The following is a 16,273-nucleotide window of genomic DNA, read 5'->3' as shown; positions in this document are numbered from 1 at the left end:
GAGGTTAAGAGCATTGGTTCTGGAGATAGACAACCTGGTTTCAAATCCTAGTGCTGCCCTTTACTAGCTTTGTGACTTTGAGTAAGTCACTTGACAGCTCTGTGTCTTATTTTTCTCATCTTTAAAATGGTAATAATGTAAGTTCATTCCTCGTAGGGTATTTTGAAGATTAAGTGAGTTACTATATGTGTGGCATTTAGAAGATTGCCTGGCAGGTACTAACTGTTCAACAAATGTGAATATTATTGTTTAATAACTTGACAGCTATTTAAAACTAAAACCAAAGTCCTCCACCTGCTGGCTTTTTAATCCCAACTTCTCCTTCAGCACCTCTTTATTTTTTCCAGAGTCTGCAGTCATTTAGGTGCTTGTAATCTGCATTAATCTTAGTCTCTTCTCTCTTGAGATCTCTACACCACCTTCCCAAACCAGTACCTTGAGGGTAAAATTCGTACACAAATAAAGGAGAATGATGGGTGTGATGGAAGCTCTAGGTACCAGGTGGGGAAGCTGAACATGGAAGAAAGCCTTCTGAAGATTACAAGCTTCTTCCTTTATGGAGCTTTGAGTGATCCAAGAAACATCATAACCCCCAAGTTTTTGTTTGGAGCATAAGGCTGGCAAGCTTTGTATATGGCCCTCGCTATATTTTTAGAAATTCTTTGCTCTCATTGGACATTTATTTGTTTGGCTTGGTTTCAGATGGGACAGAGACTGAAATCTAGGATCTTATGGTTTGGTAATGTGGTTGTGTGTCTAAGACATTCAATTCCACAAGACCAGGGTCTGACTGTCTATATACAAAGGGAAGTGCCTAGGAGGGGAAACTTGCTTCTGTACAAACACTAAAGCCAGCCCAGAGCCTGGCTTCTTTATAAGTCTTTTTGTTCTACAGAGATTTTATTCTACTGGAATGTATTGGCAACTGCAAATTTTATACATGCCCATTTATTTGCTGTTACGCTGTGATATGGTTTGGCTGGTCCCGACCAAATCTCATCTTGAATTATAATCCTGATAATCCCCACATGTTGTGGAAGGGATCTGGTGGGAGGTAATTGAATCATGGGGGCAGTTTACCCCATGCTGTTCTTGTGATAGTGAGTGAGTTCTCACGAGATCTGATGGCTTTATAAGTGTCTGGCATTTCCACTGCTGGCACTCATTCTCTCTCCTACTGTCCTATGAAGAGACGCCTTCCACCATGATTGTAAATTTCCTGAGACCTCCCCAGCCATGCGGAACTGTGAGTCAATTAAACCTCTTTTATTTATAAATTGCCCATTCTCAGGTATTCCTTCATAGCATTGTGAGACAGATTAATACATGCTATATATGAAAATTGAGTGAAAAGGGATAAGTGTCACATCCAGACACAAATCAGAGTCTTTTCCTATTGGTCTCTTTCAAGAGAGACAAAAGTGTTCATGGATACCCCTAGCAGACTGAACTTCACATCTTATTGGACAGGAATGGGTCAGGTGCTCACTTCTAAACTTAGTGGCCAGAGGATAGAATTACCATGACTGACTTTGACTGGCATACAAATCATGGCACCAACCACTTGGACCCCGAAAGCATCTTCTGTGCCTGAGACCATTGTGTAGGTGGTAAAACACTGTTTCATTTAATCCTACACCAGCCCTATGGACTAGCTATAACTTCCTCATTTTACAAACAAGGAGACAGAGACTTGGAGAGTTTAATCATCATCATAACCAAGCATTTACTATGTTTCAGGTAATGTCCTAAGTGCTTTACATGTATCAGCTTAGCTAATCCTCATCAGAGCCTTTTGGGGTAGGCTCCATTGTAAGTTCCTTGTTATAGATGATGAAATTAAGGAATGCAGAGAAAATTTTCAAGCTCTCACAGCTAGCAAGGGGAAGAGTCAGGGTTCAAACTTGGGAAGTCTGACTGCAATGTCAGAGGACCTCACTATACACTACTGAGGTCATATACCAGTGTCAGCATACATGACCAAGTCAGGTGGAGGGGTCAGGAGTCAAACACAAGTTGATCTGCTTCCAGTCTCCAACATTTTAATTGTCAGGCTATACCGTAGTCCACACCATACATTAGTACACTGCTTTAGGGCTATCAACTATTCATTTCACATATTTGTTCATGTCGTTATCAAACTAACCCTATGAAGTATAATATTTGCAAAGGAGAGAGCAAAGCCTGGGACATCTAAATAAAGTCACAGTGAATAGGAGACAGAAACAGTCTTAAACCCAGGTCAACATTGCCACAACCAGTTTTCACTTTCTAGGCTCCCCATCTGTGGAAAATGTAAGATCAACCCTGAATCTTGCCTGTTGTCAAATACAGGTTATGGGTCATTTCCTTATTTACTGTGGAAATGTTAGGGATGTGGGAGGATAGGCTTTTCTAGAAGCAAACCTTAACTATTGTAGAATTCTGGCAGGAGGGTGCCTCATTCTCTACCTCTTTATTGATGCTACATGAACACTGGTCAATAAATGACAGTGATTAAGTACTTGGTATCACTTATTGACAGTAATTGAAAACCTAGTCCCTCAACGTTGCCAGTGTTTCCCTCACTCTTCCAACCTAAAAGGGCAACACAGACTTTTACTTTGACATCATTTTAAAGTAATTTTAGTTACAAAGGGAAAGAGCAGAATGGATGAAAGCTGGAATATCAAACGACAAAGGAATGGATGTATCAAGGGAAGCAGAGCTTTACATGGATGGAGGAGAACTCACAAGTGCACTTGGCAAACATAAGCCAGGTGTAGACACAATTCAAGTGTCGTCATTAGTTGTGTTTTCAACCAATAGCAACAGGAGACAAATTCCTAGGCAGACAGGGATGAGTCCCTGGTGAAACCTAACCTTCAAACCAAAGACAGTTTAAAGCCTGAAAACTGAGCTGCCAGGCCCAGATAGAGTCCACAACTAGAGTCCCTGTCTTATTCTCTCTCTCTCTATTGATTCTTTCTGGATGATGCCTTTTAACCAATTGAATGGTGCTTTTTCCAAAGCTCACCCATGGACCAATCAGCATGCATTCCCCTTCTAAGCCCATAAAAACCCCGGACTCAGCCTCACAGACAGCCATCCACTTTAGGGCCCCCTCTCGCAGCTGAGGGCTACCCACTTCAGGTCCCTTCTCAGATCAAGAGCTTTTCGTTGCCCAAGAAAATTCTTCTCTGCCTTGCTCACTCTTCGATGCTCGCGCACCTCATTCCTTTTTGGTCATGGGACAAGAGCCTGAAACCTGCTGAATGGTGAGTGGGAAAAAAGCTGTAACATACCCCTGTTCACTGAGCTGGGGTCAGTTAGGAACAAGACAGCTGTAACATGCCCCCTTTGCCGAGCTGCAGGTGTGAAGAAGAGAATCCACTGGGCACTGTTCCCTCCTGGCTGGCTTGCTGAACTACAAATGCTGCAACATTTCTTGGGAGCTTAGACCTCAGAACTCCCTGGGCAAGAGCTGTAATGCCCCTTGGGGCTCCACGGTTGCTGGCATCTCCCAGTTTTCAGGTGCTACTGTGTTTGTGTAGATGCTGGCACCCAACAGGGAAGCCACTCGTGGCACACCCAGTCCAGCCACAGGCTGAGCCCGGAGGCATGGTGGGCACAGGAACCAGGCCAGGGCACCAGCCTAGTGCAGCCTGCCGGGTGGAGTGGGTGGAGCAAGCCTGGTGGGCCTGAGCAAGGCCCTGGGCAGAGGTCATGGCAGCCGCAGACATTTCTGGCTGGCAGAGCGGCACTGATGGAATCCTGTAACACAACTGTTTTTATTTATTTTATTTTATTTTATATTTTATTTTTTTATTTGTTATTTATTTTTATTATATTTATTTTTTATTTTTTAATGAAAAGCTTGTAATATTTACACGTTTACAGAGTAGATAGAACCATCACTTAGGTTTCACCATTTCTGAAGCCACTTTAATATATTCTTGGCAGGTTTTTCATGGTTCTGATGGCAATTGTCCTCACCCCCCATGCCACCCTTGTGTCCCTTCAACACTTTTATAACTGTTGGTTCATTTGAAGATGTAACTAGATTATGAGATATTGTGACCACGCTTTGGTATTTCTACCTGTCTGATTTTTAATTCTTAGGAAGCTAATTTACAAAACCAAGGTTAGATGCTAGTTAAGGAAAATTATTTGGGATACTACTGCTTCAATATTCTATTTAAGGTCAGACAATAAACAAGCTTACACCTGGGGATAACATATACAGCTTTTCTTTCAATAGGAAGTAGGAGTCTCAGCAATATAAAGACCCAACAGTCCAATTCCAAAATGTCATTAAGCACAGTTAACAATGTATGTATTAATTATTGAAAACAGCTAGGATAACTAAATGACATCATAGAATCTCAGGGACTGTGCTTGGCACGTATTAGACATTGAATGAGGTTTTGATGAGTAAATGAGTGGCTAATTTATGCAATCCCAACAAGATCATAGACTTACGTGGTTCAGTCCTAAAACGATGTCACATTCAAAGAAACACAATTTCATAAATGAAATTGTTTTAAATAAATTTTTCTTTACTGTTGTCTTTAAATTCTTTAGTCTCACACCACAGAAAATAGATTAAATGCTAATCTACTCTTACACCACACAACCCTTACCAACACCTCGTGTCCTCTTTCTCTCTTGCACTCCTACTGTTTTAGTTCTTTTGGGGTGCTATAATGGAATACCATAACCTCAGCAGCTTATAAATAACAGAAATTTATTTGTCACAGTTCTGGAGCCTGGGAAATCCAAGTTCAAAGCATTGGTAGATTTGGTGTCTGGTGAGAGCTCATTTCCTGGTTCATAGGTGGTGTCTTCTTGCTGCTCCCTCACGTGGTGGGAGGGCAGCTCTCTGGCGCCTCCTTAATAAGGGCACTAATTCCATTCATGAGGGCTCCATCCTCATGACCCAGTCACCTCCTAAAGACCCCACCTCCTGCTAAGATTACCTTGGGAATTAGGATTTCAACCTATGAGTTTTGTGAGCTCACATACATTCAGACCACAGCAGCTGTTTTTTAGAGCTTTGTGTTCACTAACACCCCGCCCCACTTCTGTCCAGCCCTTGAAGCTTTTACTCCTCCTACTTCCTCTTTCTATTTTCCATCAGATAGGTTGATTTCAAATTCTTCCATTCCTCCTGCTGCCTTTCTAGTTCTTCCTTCATTTCTCATTATCTGATTTTTTTAAAAAGAGTTATTATAATATAATAAACTTTCAAGGCACACCATCCATGTCCTCTACAACCTTTCAGGCTGTTAATATTAGAACTATCCCTGGTGAATGACAATTTACCCTGTTCCTACAGCCCCAGAGAAGAGATTTTACATCCTTTGCAGAATAGAACAACCATCACAGTAAGAGCCTCAGCATGTATGACCTAAATCCCTGCTTACTGCTGCCTCCACACCTTTCCTTCAGTGTTATTCAGTTGTTTGGCCACACCCGGAATACTTGGTGATTGTTACTGGCTCATCCTTCAGCTTCTTTTTACTCTGGCTATGCAATGGCAATTCACCTCACTTTTCAGTGCAGGCCGTAATCACTTCAGTCACCTCTTCCCAACATTCTCCAGGACCTTGGCTGGAATCTATTTATTACACTTTTTATTTCCATAGGTTTTTGGGGGAACAGGTGATATTTGGTTACATGTGTAAGTTCTTTAGTGGTGATGTGTGAGATTTTGGTGCACTCATCACCCGAGCAGTATACACTAAACCCGATTTGTTGTCTTTTATCCCTCACCCCCTCCATGGCTGGAATTTAGAGGCTACTGACCAAGATCTGTGGTTTTCTCGTGGCACCCATGGGACTGTGGGGCCTGCTGCCCACATTCAAAAATGTGGCCCCAATGGAAAAAAATAGTCTTGAAGAATTTCAACTTCTAGATTTTTCCTTTTAGTCATTAGCATGTGTTTATTTTGTCAATTTTTTTATTTTATTTTACCAGAGTGTAATTTCTATGGGTGGGAAGGTAGTGTGGAGACCAACTGACTTTTTCCTTTGTATTGTTCTGTCATTTAACTTTGTACAACGAACAGTGTGACTTAAAAAAAATTCCCTGTATGTTTCATCATTTACTTACCTTCTTGTTGTCCCAATCAGGTTTTTAAAAATAATTGATTCTAATTTCCAAATCCTTTAATACTACAGGCCCATGCCTCAGGGTGGAGACTCATAATTACACAGGTTCTCTTCAAGTATTTCAATAGATTCTCAGTCTTTCTTTGTTCACAGCTTAGCTTAGAGTCCTTACTTTTTTTTTTTTTTTCTTTTTTTTGGTGAAAGGAATTGAATTTGAAAGTCAACAATCTAGAAACTTCAAAATTACTGCAGCCACCTACTACTTTCCAAAAATAAGCACCCATCAAAACTACAGACTCTATCATTTGTTACCCATGCATGTTCTATTACTAATGTTCTCAAATCAAATTTGAGCTTAAAAACAGAAAATCTACAGTTTCGTTGATGACTCCTCCCACCCCCAACTATTCCACCCTTCAGCCCCATGGCATGTTAAAGGGAAGAGCAATGAATTCTGGTTGTTACAAGAGAATATTTGGAGCATCTGACTCTTTTTGCTGTCAACCAGGGAGTCAACTTGAGCCATCCATAATGACTCAACTCCCTGTTTGATTCCTTCTCTCCTTTTATTCTCTAGAAAGCCCTTCCTGGACCCTCTTGTTGGACTAAATGACCTTTCTCCACATTCCTCACCACCCTGTGCAAACCTCTCTTTGAGCACCTGCCACGTTCTGTTGAAATTAAGTCTTATCCTCCCACTGTATTTTAAAGTCTTTGAGGACAATGCCCATTTGCAAGTCACCGTTGTATGCTTAGTGCCTGGCACAAAGCAGGTGATCTGAAATTCCTGGTGGAAGTGGAAGGGTCATGTGTATGTTGGGTGGGTGTGTGTGTGAGAAGGTGAAGGACACATTTTTCATTTGCTTTTATATAGCGACCACTCATCTTAACTTCAACTCCTATTCCAAATCTTCCTCTGAATTGTACAAATTTTTAATTGTTACATTCTCTGTAGATGGGTTTGGATGACACAGGAAACCCCTTAAAATCATCTGCAATGTTCTCAGCCCTGAGTTTGATGGATTACTTCTGTGAGTGATGGTGAGTTGTGGTGGTAGACAGCTTGTCCAATCCCTTGCAGTTATTGTTACTTAAGACTTTTTCACTTGCAAGAAAAAGGAACATGAGCTAACATAAGAAAATGCGAAAGTCTTATATGGGTACTGGATTATGTCATAGAACAACCTGGGCTTAGGAGATCAGGGCCCAGAAACTGGCATGCTGTAAGGAGCACAGGAAGTCCCTGTGCTGGACTCTCACCTCGCTATCTCTGCAAGTGTGTTTTGTTCTTTTTTTCCTCCTGCAGACTGGTTTTCTCTGTTTCTCAGCCTAGAGGAAAAGGAGACATACATTGCCCAGAGGCCCAGTTCTGCTTACGTTCCCATTGACCAAAGTGGTTACAAAGCTCAAAAATCTTTGTCTGTTTATTTGTGATCTGTGGGGCCCAGGGCTGTGGCTTTTCTTGTGCAGAGTATCTTCTAAGGGAGGCTCTGCTGGGCCTTAAATTACCAGAATCTCTGTGTAAATACAAATCAACCTGTCATGAGAACTGAGAGCAAAATCATGAAGCCCAATGTTACCATCTTTTTATTATGTACTTTTGGAAATTCTAACAAATGCAACTAAACATTAAATAGAAACAAGAAATACAAATATATTACATATAAATTTAATATGTAACAAAAGAACCTTCATATAGTGAAGAGAAGAGTCATTTAATACATTGTAAGGAAATTCCTAATTAGCAGTGTAGAAAAATCTCTCTGGCCCTTACCTTTCTCCATATATCAAATACCAATTTAATTCCAAATACATTCAAGAGTTACCTACTTAAAAAATAAGCCAGGCGCGGTGGCTCACACTTGTAATCCCAGCACTTTGGGAGGCCGAGGCGGGCGGGTCACGAGGTCAGGAGATCGAGACCACGGTGAAAACCCGTCTCTACTAAAAATACAAAAAATTAGCGGGGCGTGGTGGCGGGCGCCTGTAGTCCCAGCTACTCGGAGAGGCTGAGGCAGGAGAATGGCGTGAACCCAGGAGGCGGAGCTTGCAGTGAGCCTAGATCGTGCCACTGCACTCCAGCCTGGGTGACAGAGCGAGACTCCGTCTCAAAAAAAAAAAAAAAAAAGCTGTTGGAGAGGTCATAATGGTCTGGCTCTGTGTTCCCACCCAAATCTCATCTTGAATTGTAATCCGAATTGTAATCCCCACGTGCTGTGGGAGGGACTTTGTGGGAGGTAATTAGATCATGGGGGCATTCCCCCCATGCTGTTCTTGTAATAGTGAGTGAGTTCTCGTGAGATCTGATGGGTTTTGTTTTGTTTTGTTTTGTTTTTTGACAGAGTCTCGCACTGTCATCCAGGCTAGAGCACAGTGGCATGATCCCGGCTCACTGCAACCTCCGCCTCTTGGGTTCAAGCGATTCTTCTGCCTCAGCCTCCCGAGTAGCTGGGAATACAGGCGCCTGCCACGATGCCTGGCTAATTTTTTGTATTTTTAGTAGAGACAGGGTTTCACCATGTTAGCCAGGGTAGTCTCTATCTCCTTACCTCATGATCGTCCCACCTCGGCCTCCCAAAGTGCTGGGATTACAGGTGTGAGCCACCGTGCCCAGCTGAGATCTGATGGTTTTATAAGGGGCGTTTCCCCCACTTTGCTTGGCACTTCTCCCTGCCGCCATGTGAAGGACATGTTTGCTCCCTCTTCTGCCGTGATTGTAAGTTTCCTGAGGCCTTCTCAGCCCTGTGGAACTCTTCAGCCCCGTGGAACTGCAATTTATAAATTATCCAGTCTCAGGTATTTCTTCATAGCAGCATGAAAACAAACTAATACAAGGGGGGTATAATAAAAGAAAATAGCAATGACTATTTATCACACTCATATATGGGAGAGGCCTAAGTATAAATTTTCCAGAAAAAAATTACAATTTTAAGTTTCTTAAAATTTAAAAGTGACCACAGTATAACTGAAATAAAATCATACATCAGTACTTAAGTAGTACGACAAGTACAACAAGAGTGGGAAAAGGATTTGCAGCAAATAAGATAGGAGTTAATATCTTCATTATCTAAATACTTCATACAAATTGGTAAGAAAAATGCTGAAAGCTCTGGTAGAATTGTCAGTTTAGACACATCAGGAAATAATTTGGAGAAATTTACCTCTTGGTTTACTGTTTCTACTTTCTTGAGCCTTAACTAAAGAAACAATCCAAAATTGGAACAAATATATTCATTGTAGTGATATTTATAATGAAGCAAATTTTAAAACAAGCACAATATTCAATTATTAATACATAGCTTAGTAGAATGACTTAGTAAATTATGGCCCATTCTCTCAAGCACACAAACACTCACTGAGCACCTAAATAAGCCAGGCTCTGTGCAAGGAGCTGAAGGTACAGAGATGGACAAGGCAGAACCTCTGCCCTGCCTTCTAGTGTAATGCAGCATATGATATGGGGAGAAAAGGCAGGAAGTAGACATTTATTGAGGGACTTCTGTGTGCTTGGCATTTTACCTATGTTATCACATTTAATCTTCTGAAGTGTTTAGTTACACAGCATTTAAATGATAAGTTGGGGCGGGAGGAGGCCTTCAGAGGGGATCATATTGTGCAGGTTGGATAGAGCTGTGTGCGTCTTGTCGAGCTACTTGTTTTCTATCTCTGGTTCTCAATCCTTGCCTCTCAGGTTGCTCCTAGGAACACTGGTGAGTGTCAAGTTTTGGCTGAAAGAAGGGGCTTTAGCTTTAGGTCTCCCTTCTAACCAAATCTTCAATTTCATGCAGTGTAGAAATTCTGGAGTTTTTGCTGACTGGAGGACCCAGATTTTTCCTGCTAGTTTCCAGATTTCCAGAGAAATCCACCTCTTGCCATCCTGCTCTCCAGCTTGCACCTCAAACCCAACAAAGTACTCTTCAAACAAAGGATTGTCTGTTTAATAGAATCTCACCTCCTATAAGATAGTTGGGGTTATAAACAGCAAAATACATGTTCACATGCAAAAATAAGTGAGCAAACAAAGACCTTTAATGGTTTCCCAATACCTAATAACAAATTTACACACCAAAAATTGATTTTCCAGACCCTCTAGTACCTGCTTGCCCACCACCCATTGCTCCTGAAAACATCATCTCCCTTCAGTGATTCCATTTTAGAATCATGAGGATATAAGACCACACAATAATAAAATCAGAGTGTACAAATTTAACAAAAATAACTAATATCCTAAATGCGAATGATGTGAAGTTAACTGAGTATGAACCAAGGCACAGAGCAATCTTTGTAGCATGTGTGAATCTGCATAGGTAATAATTATTGAGAACCTAACAGGATCTCGGTACCCACAGTTAAGCTTCTTTTCAAACTGGTGAAATATGTGCTAATGAAATTATTTCATGACACCCTGAATTCCTTGCCTGAAGATCTCTTAATAGACAGACCACCAGGGGCCATGTAGTGGTCTGTTGACCACACTTCAAAGGAAAATCGAACAGGAACTATTAAAAGAGAACATAATTTGGAAAGAGGTTATGGTGGAGTCTGGGGAGTTTGTGGAAGATGTTCCAGAAGCCAAGAGGCCAATGCACTGACAGATGGTTCCTGGTCACCCTCCAGTGACATTTGTTCCTTTTTTGGGGGGGGAACACCCCCAGGAGGGCTGCAAAGAACAAACTGGAGGGAGGGCACAGGGCTGAGGATGAAAAGGAGCTGGTCAGTGAAGCCCCAACTTAGAAAAAGACATCCGCTCTTGGAAAACTAGTGGACCAGAGGCAGAGAGTGAAAAGTAGCTAGGAGAGAATTGCCTTAGGTGAAGACCCAGGAGGGAAGAAGAGCAGGGGAGAAGTAAAGGGCTTTGGTTTTGGAGTTGGGATTTACGCTGATCTTTGTGGCTAGGGAGGAAAAGACAGCTGTCTCCCACAGGTCTCATACCTGGAGGCCCTCAGTAAGGTATGTCTGGGTGGTTTTGTACAGGCAAGTGGGAGCTGCGCCTGACCAGGCGGCTGTATGTGGGCTTGTGCTCATGCCCTGATCAGCAGCGCCTGCAGGGAGGTTCTTTTCTTCCCAGTTCTGTGCCCGTTGCACAGCCGCAACCTCTCATCACTGCAAGCCAGGTCAAGAAATGACCCCTGGGCCAAGTCAGAGTCTGGTTGACCCTCCAGCGGGTCCGGAGAGGGGTAGGTGGGGAGAGTTCCAAGGGAACTGTCATCAGAATATCTTCTTGGTCATGTGTCATGTGTGGTAAAGGCCTTGGCATCAAAACCAGGTCATCCGTGGATGCGAGCATTTGCGGTGTAAGTAGCATGTTAAACTCCTTCACTTTGCATGCTGCTAAAGAAGCGGGTATGTCCATTGGTGAGCTACCTACTTTAGCTGCTTTAAGGGAAAGGCATTTGAAAGTGGCTGTTGAATGCAGCATTTTAACTTGGTTGAAAACAAAATGGGTTCTGGAGCCAAACAGCCTGGGTCCAAATCCCTATTCCACCTTTTACTGGTTGTGTGACCTTGGGCTCCGTATGTATGCCTCAGGTTTCTCATTTGTAACCAAAGCTAATACTAGCACCACTTCACTGGGTTGTTGTGAGGATTAATTGAGATATAATGTGGTGCACAGCATTAGAACAGTGCTTAAAGCAGAGTAAGCTCTCAACCAACATGAGCAACTGTTCTCTCTTCTCAAGGCTTTGCCGGGGTCTTTGCTCTGCAGCAAAGGGTTAAAGCTGCATTGGTTAGGGAAATGTGGGTCTAGAACTAGTTAATCCAGCATCTCATTTTGTTGCTAAGCAACCAGCTCTGAGTTCTGCAAATGTGCAGCTCAGTGTGCAGTGACCGCCCCTAGCAATCCAACCCCAGTCAGGCTGTCACGAAGCATTGTTTTATATTACTTAAGAGCTCATTTCAAATTGTGGAGGAGGAGGGAGGCAGGCACAGACAGCACAACCGTAAAACACGAGCAAAACCAGCGCTTCTGGCTGGAGGAGCTCACAGTGGGCATAAAAATAGGAAAACAAGTGATGAAGTGTGCTCCTACCCACCTGCAGCCATGAGAGGGAGAATTCACCCATATGACTCACCCTTCCCTGGGGTTAAAGAGGTGATCATGATCTTCAGAATGGGATCCTCCATGGATCAAGGGGGCATCTTTCCTTTGCTCGCATTTGGGTGTGGGGTTATAAGGCCTGGATACAAACCTAGATGTGTGGTTCCTCATTGGGAAGGGGCAGGATGAGAAGCGCCTACTGTGGCCTCACATTCCTTCCCTCAGGGAAGTCAGAGGTCATCAAATATTCTTTCCTTCATTCATCTATATCATTAAACAGGTACTGAGTATCTATTGCATGCCCAAGATTTGCTAGGCACTGAGGATAAAACTCAAAGCAAGACAGTTACTCTCTATCTTGGCCTGGTTCTTAGTTAAAAAAAAGAGAAAGAAACCCACTCTTGCTAGCTTGTTAGAGACGGCATTTATCGAAGGATATTAAGTAGCTCAGGAAATTTCCCCCACAGCCAGAGAGTGAGGGTAAGTGGCTACACAGCCAAGAACATTATGCAGGAAACAGTTCTGGATTGCTCCAAAAGAGCCCTTATTGCCCCTGCAGCAGGGTGTGGGCTCTGGTTCACACTACTGTCCCAGGCAGGGACCCCTCTGCCAGGGCCTCTGTTCCTGCTCTTCTAAAAGCTTGATTTCCTGCCCTCACGCAATGACTTTCATATGGCATCTTTCTCTTCACTGAGGTCTGGCATGGATGCCTGTGATTGGTGGAGTCTGGGTCACATGTCTGAGTTCTGGCAGTAAGGGAGGCTGGGAAATAAATTTCTGACTTTCACAGATGAGACAGGAAATTCCCCAAACACAAAAAGGGTGTTCCAAAGGTGCTGGGCAGCCACAAAGCCTTTGAGTATTCCTTGCGTGGTCTCTGCCCTCTTCACCTTACAGTCTGCTAGAAGATGGGTGACCAGTGCTGGGCCAGAGGAAGCACAGATGGAAGAGGGACCCCAGAAGGATTGCGAGATCAGGGAAGGCTCTTCAGAGTCAGCCATATCTAGGCTGATACTTGAAGGATGAATGCGAGCTCATCCTAGTGAAGGCTGAGGGAAGAACATGCCGATTACTGTAGCGACACACACCAAAGTCCAACATCACAAGGGAATTAGACACTGCAGGGAAGTAAGAGATGTTCTGTGTGGCTGGAACGGAAGGATGGGGCAGAACAATTGGTGATTTAACAAGCCCTCTGGTTGATTCCGATGTATGATGAAATTCAAGAAACATTGCTTTAAGTAATATGCTTATCTTACTACTTTTAAAATTTTTAGTGTTAGGCATTATATACTGACTTCCCACAATTAAAAAATGAGCAGATTTCCCATCCCCTCTCTCATTCCAATATTGTGTATTGTAACTTGGGTGGATCACTATTCGATGCTGTTTATATTTTACATAACTACGTAAATGCCATTCACAGCTGGGTATGTAGTAGACCACACTATTCTTCCTTTCCTGCACAACTCTTTGTTTGACATTAATATGTAACTGTTGTTTTTCTCTCAGTTGCTGAGTTTTCTCTATACATACTACTAATTCACTCTCAAACTCTCCTCCAGCAATGTTCATCTCCTTTTAACACCTTCAATTACTTGAGGAGTTCCATTAATTTCGTCTTGTCTTTTTTAATGACTTCCGACTGCCCCAGTCTGGACTGGAGTTCTATCTGGGCCTGGGCCACAGCTGTCCCCTGGGGTCTCCCCTCCCCTGACCACTGTATTGGCTCTCCTGCTTCCTGATGCCACCTCTACCCCCGTCTTGCTTAACCCCCACATTTTGGTGGGGCTTCCCAGAAAAGGGTGCATTCGTGTAAATTGAGATCTCATGTGCCTGAAAAATGCCTTTATTCTACCCTCATTCTTGATAATTCGTCTAAGAATAAAACTTGCAATTGAAAATCATTTCTCTCAGAATTTTGACATCAATGTTTCCTTGTCCTCCATTGTTCTAACATCCTCCAGTGGTGTCATTGAGAAATCTGAAGCTATTTTTATTGTTTGTCTTATTTTATATAACTTTATTTTTATTTTTGTTACTTGCTCTTGTTCTGTCTCTCTTCTTCTTTTTCTCTCTAGGAGATTTTAGGCTTTCTCTTTGCTCCCAGTATTCTGAAATTCCATAGTGATGTGTCCTGGTTGGATCTGTTTTCTTCCACTCTTCTGGGCACTCATGAGCCCTTTCCGTCTGCAAACTTGTGTTCTGGGACATAGTCTTGAATGATTTTTTTGAGCATGTCTTCCCCTATGTTCTTTTCCTTTTCTTTCTTTTTTGGTCTCAGTATGTGGAGGATGGAACTCCTGGTGTAAGCCTCTCTCTCTCTCTCTCTCTCTTCTTGAACTTCCCCTATCTATGTTTGTCTTTTTGCTCATCTTTCTGAGAGAGTTCTTCAGCATTATCTTCCAACTCACTTCTTGAACTTTTCATTCCCGCTGTCATATTGTCCAATAACTCTTTTTTTTGGTTTTCTGAATATTCCTAGCATTTTGTTCTTGTTTCAGTGATGCAATATCTTTCTTATCTCTCTATGGATATTAATAATAATTTATAATCTTTTAGAAGCTTCTTTCTCCCTGTATATTCTCTATTTCCTCCAAGCTACAGTTATCGGTTACTTTTAGGCTATGTCATATTAGAGGCTTTCCAAAAGTGCCCAGTGATCCTTGGACATCTGCTCATATTTAAGAGAGAAGCAATAAAACAGTTATTAGAAGCTCTGTGTGCGTGGGCGAGTCCCCAGAATTAGCACTCCTACGCCTATTCTCCCGAGCTGGTCAAATTCCCTGGGGAACATGCTTCCATTCTTCTGTTAGAAGGGACAAGTTTGGCTGCCAGCATTCTGGGAGCTGAGTGAGGAAGGAAGGCTGGAAAGCCTGTGGGTGTCTGTGTGTGTGTGTATGTGTGTGTGTGTGTGTGTGTGTGTGTGTGTGTGTGTGCAGGGGGAGATTATTATCTATTTTTGCATAACAAATTACCCTAAAACTTATTGGCTTACAAAAAATAAACATTTATTATTTTACAATTTCCGTGGGTTGGGAATCTAAGAACAGTTTAGCTGGGTGGTTCTATATGAGGTTACGGTGAGGTGTGGAACAGCTGCAACCATCTGGCTCAGTCTGGAGGTTCTGCTTCCAAAGTGGCTCACTGACATTCCTGACAAGTGGCAACGGATGCTAGTTATTGACATGAGACTTCATTTCCTCCCCATGTGTCCTTGTGACATGGCAGCTGCCTTCCTCCAGAGCAAGTGATTCAAGAGAGAGCAAGGCAGAAGCCACAGTGTCTTTTATGATCTAGCCTTAGAAGTCATACTCTGTCATCCTGGCTAACATGGTGAAACCCTGTATCTACTAAAAATACAAAAAATTAGCTGGGTGTGGTGGCGGACGCCTGTAGTCCCAGCTACTCGGGAGGCTGAGGCAGGAGAATGGTGTGAACTCGGGAGGCGGAGCTTGCAGTGAGCTGAGATTGTGCCACTGCACTCCAGCCTGGGCAACAGAGCGAGACTCTGTCTCAAAAAAAAAAAAAAAAAAGTCACACTCTGTCATTTTTCTTATTATTCCATTGGTCACACAGATCAGCTCTACTCAGTGTGGGTTGGGATGGTCCAAGGGTATGCATACCAGAGGGAGAGAATCACTAGGAGTCATCTGGGAGGTCGGCTGCTATGGTGGGGAGGAGGCCAGGCGGGAGGGAGATGGGGAGGAGGAAGGTCTCAACACATAATGTACAATTTTATTTTTTGCCAATTTTTTGTGAGATATCACCATCTTCTGCAATATCTGATATCTGCAGTTTAAGGACCCTGAGTTTTTCCTCCCCAAAGAATAAACCTCCTATCTTCTACAAAATGGAGGAGCAGTTTGCAGGGGAGAGAATCTAAGAGTTTGCTTCTTGAAAATATAGTCTTCCTGTCCTTGGCTCCGTCTATCCCCGTGCTTCAGGAAGCACCTGGCCTGCTAATTTTCCAGCCTTGGTGAGAGGGAGGTGGCTCTGTAGTATAAGTTGGGTTGGTTCTTGGCTTTCCCCACTGCCAGTTTAGAATTCAGATTTATTATTTTTGTTAATTCCATTTCCACTCATTCCTCAGCTTTTCTGCTTTCAAAATTGTGTTGCTATTGGTTTCTTTCTGATTCT

The 16,273-nt window shown here is 42.7% G+C and overlaps 2 protein-coding genes across 3 annotated transcripts in view; both read left to right on the top strand.

The window, feature by feature from the left end:
* TMEM272 (transmembrane protein 272) overlaps positions 1-16,273 on the top strand; it is a 123,272-nt gene that overhangs the window by 45,480 nt on the left and 61,519 nt on the right. The gene's annotated exons all lie outside the window — the stretch shown is intronic.
* ATP7B (ATPase copper transporting beta) overlaps positions 1-16,273 on the top strand; it is a 164,980-nt gene that overhangs the window by 131,648 nt on the left and 17,059 nt on the right. Inside the window, exon 22 of one of the 2 annotated variants that reach the window (XM_058437914.1) lies at positions 8,436-8,529. The exons of the other annotated variant lie outside the window; for it this stretch is intronic. Coding sequence (XP_058293897.1) covers position 8,436 — 1 coding nt within the window. The 3' untranslated portion in view covers positions 8,437-8,529. Of the gene's footprint in view, positions 1-8,435; positions 8,530-16,273 lie in introns of those variants that run through there. 2 annotated transcript variants of the gene reach the window in all.

The sequence above is a fragment of the Hylobates moloch genome, unplaced genomic scaffold, assembly GCF_009828535.3.
Source record: "Hylobates moloch isolate HMO894 unplaced genomic scaffold, HMol_V3 SCAFFOLD_4, whole genome shotgun sequence".
In the NCBI taxonomy this organism is placed as follows: Eukaryota; Metazoa; Chordata; class Mammalia; order Primates; family Hylobatidae; genus Hylobates; species Hylobates moloch.
This window is presented reverse-complemented; position numbering and strand designations above follow the sequence as displayed.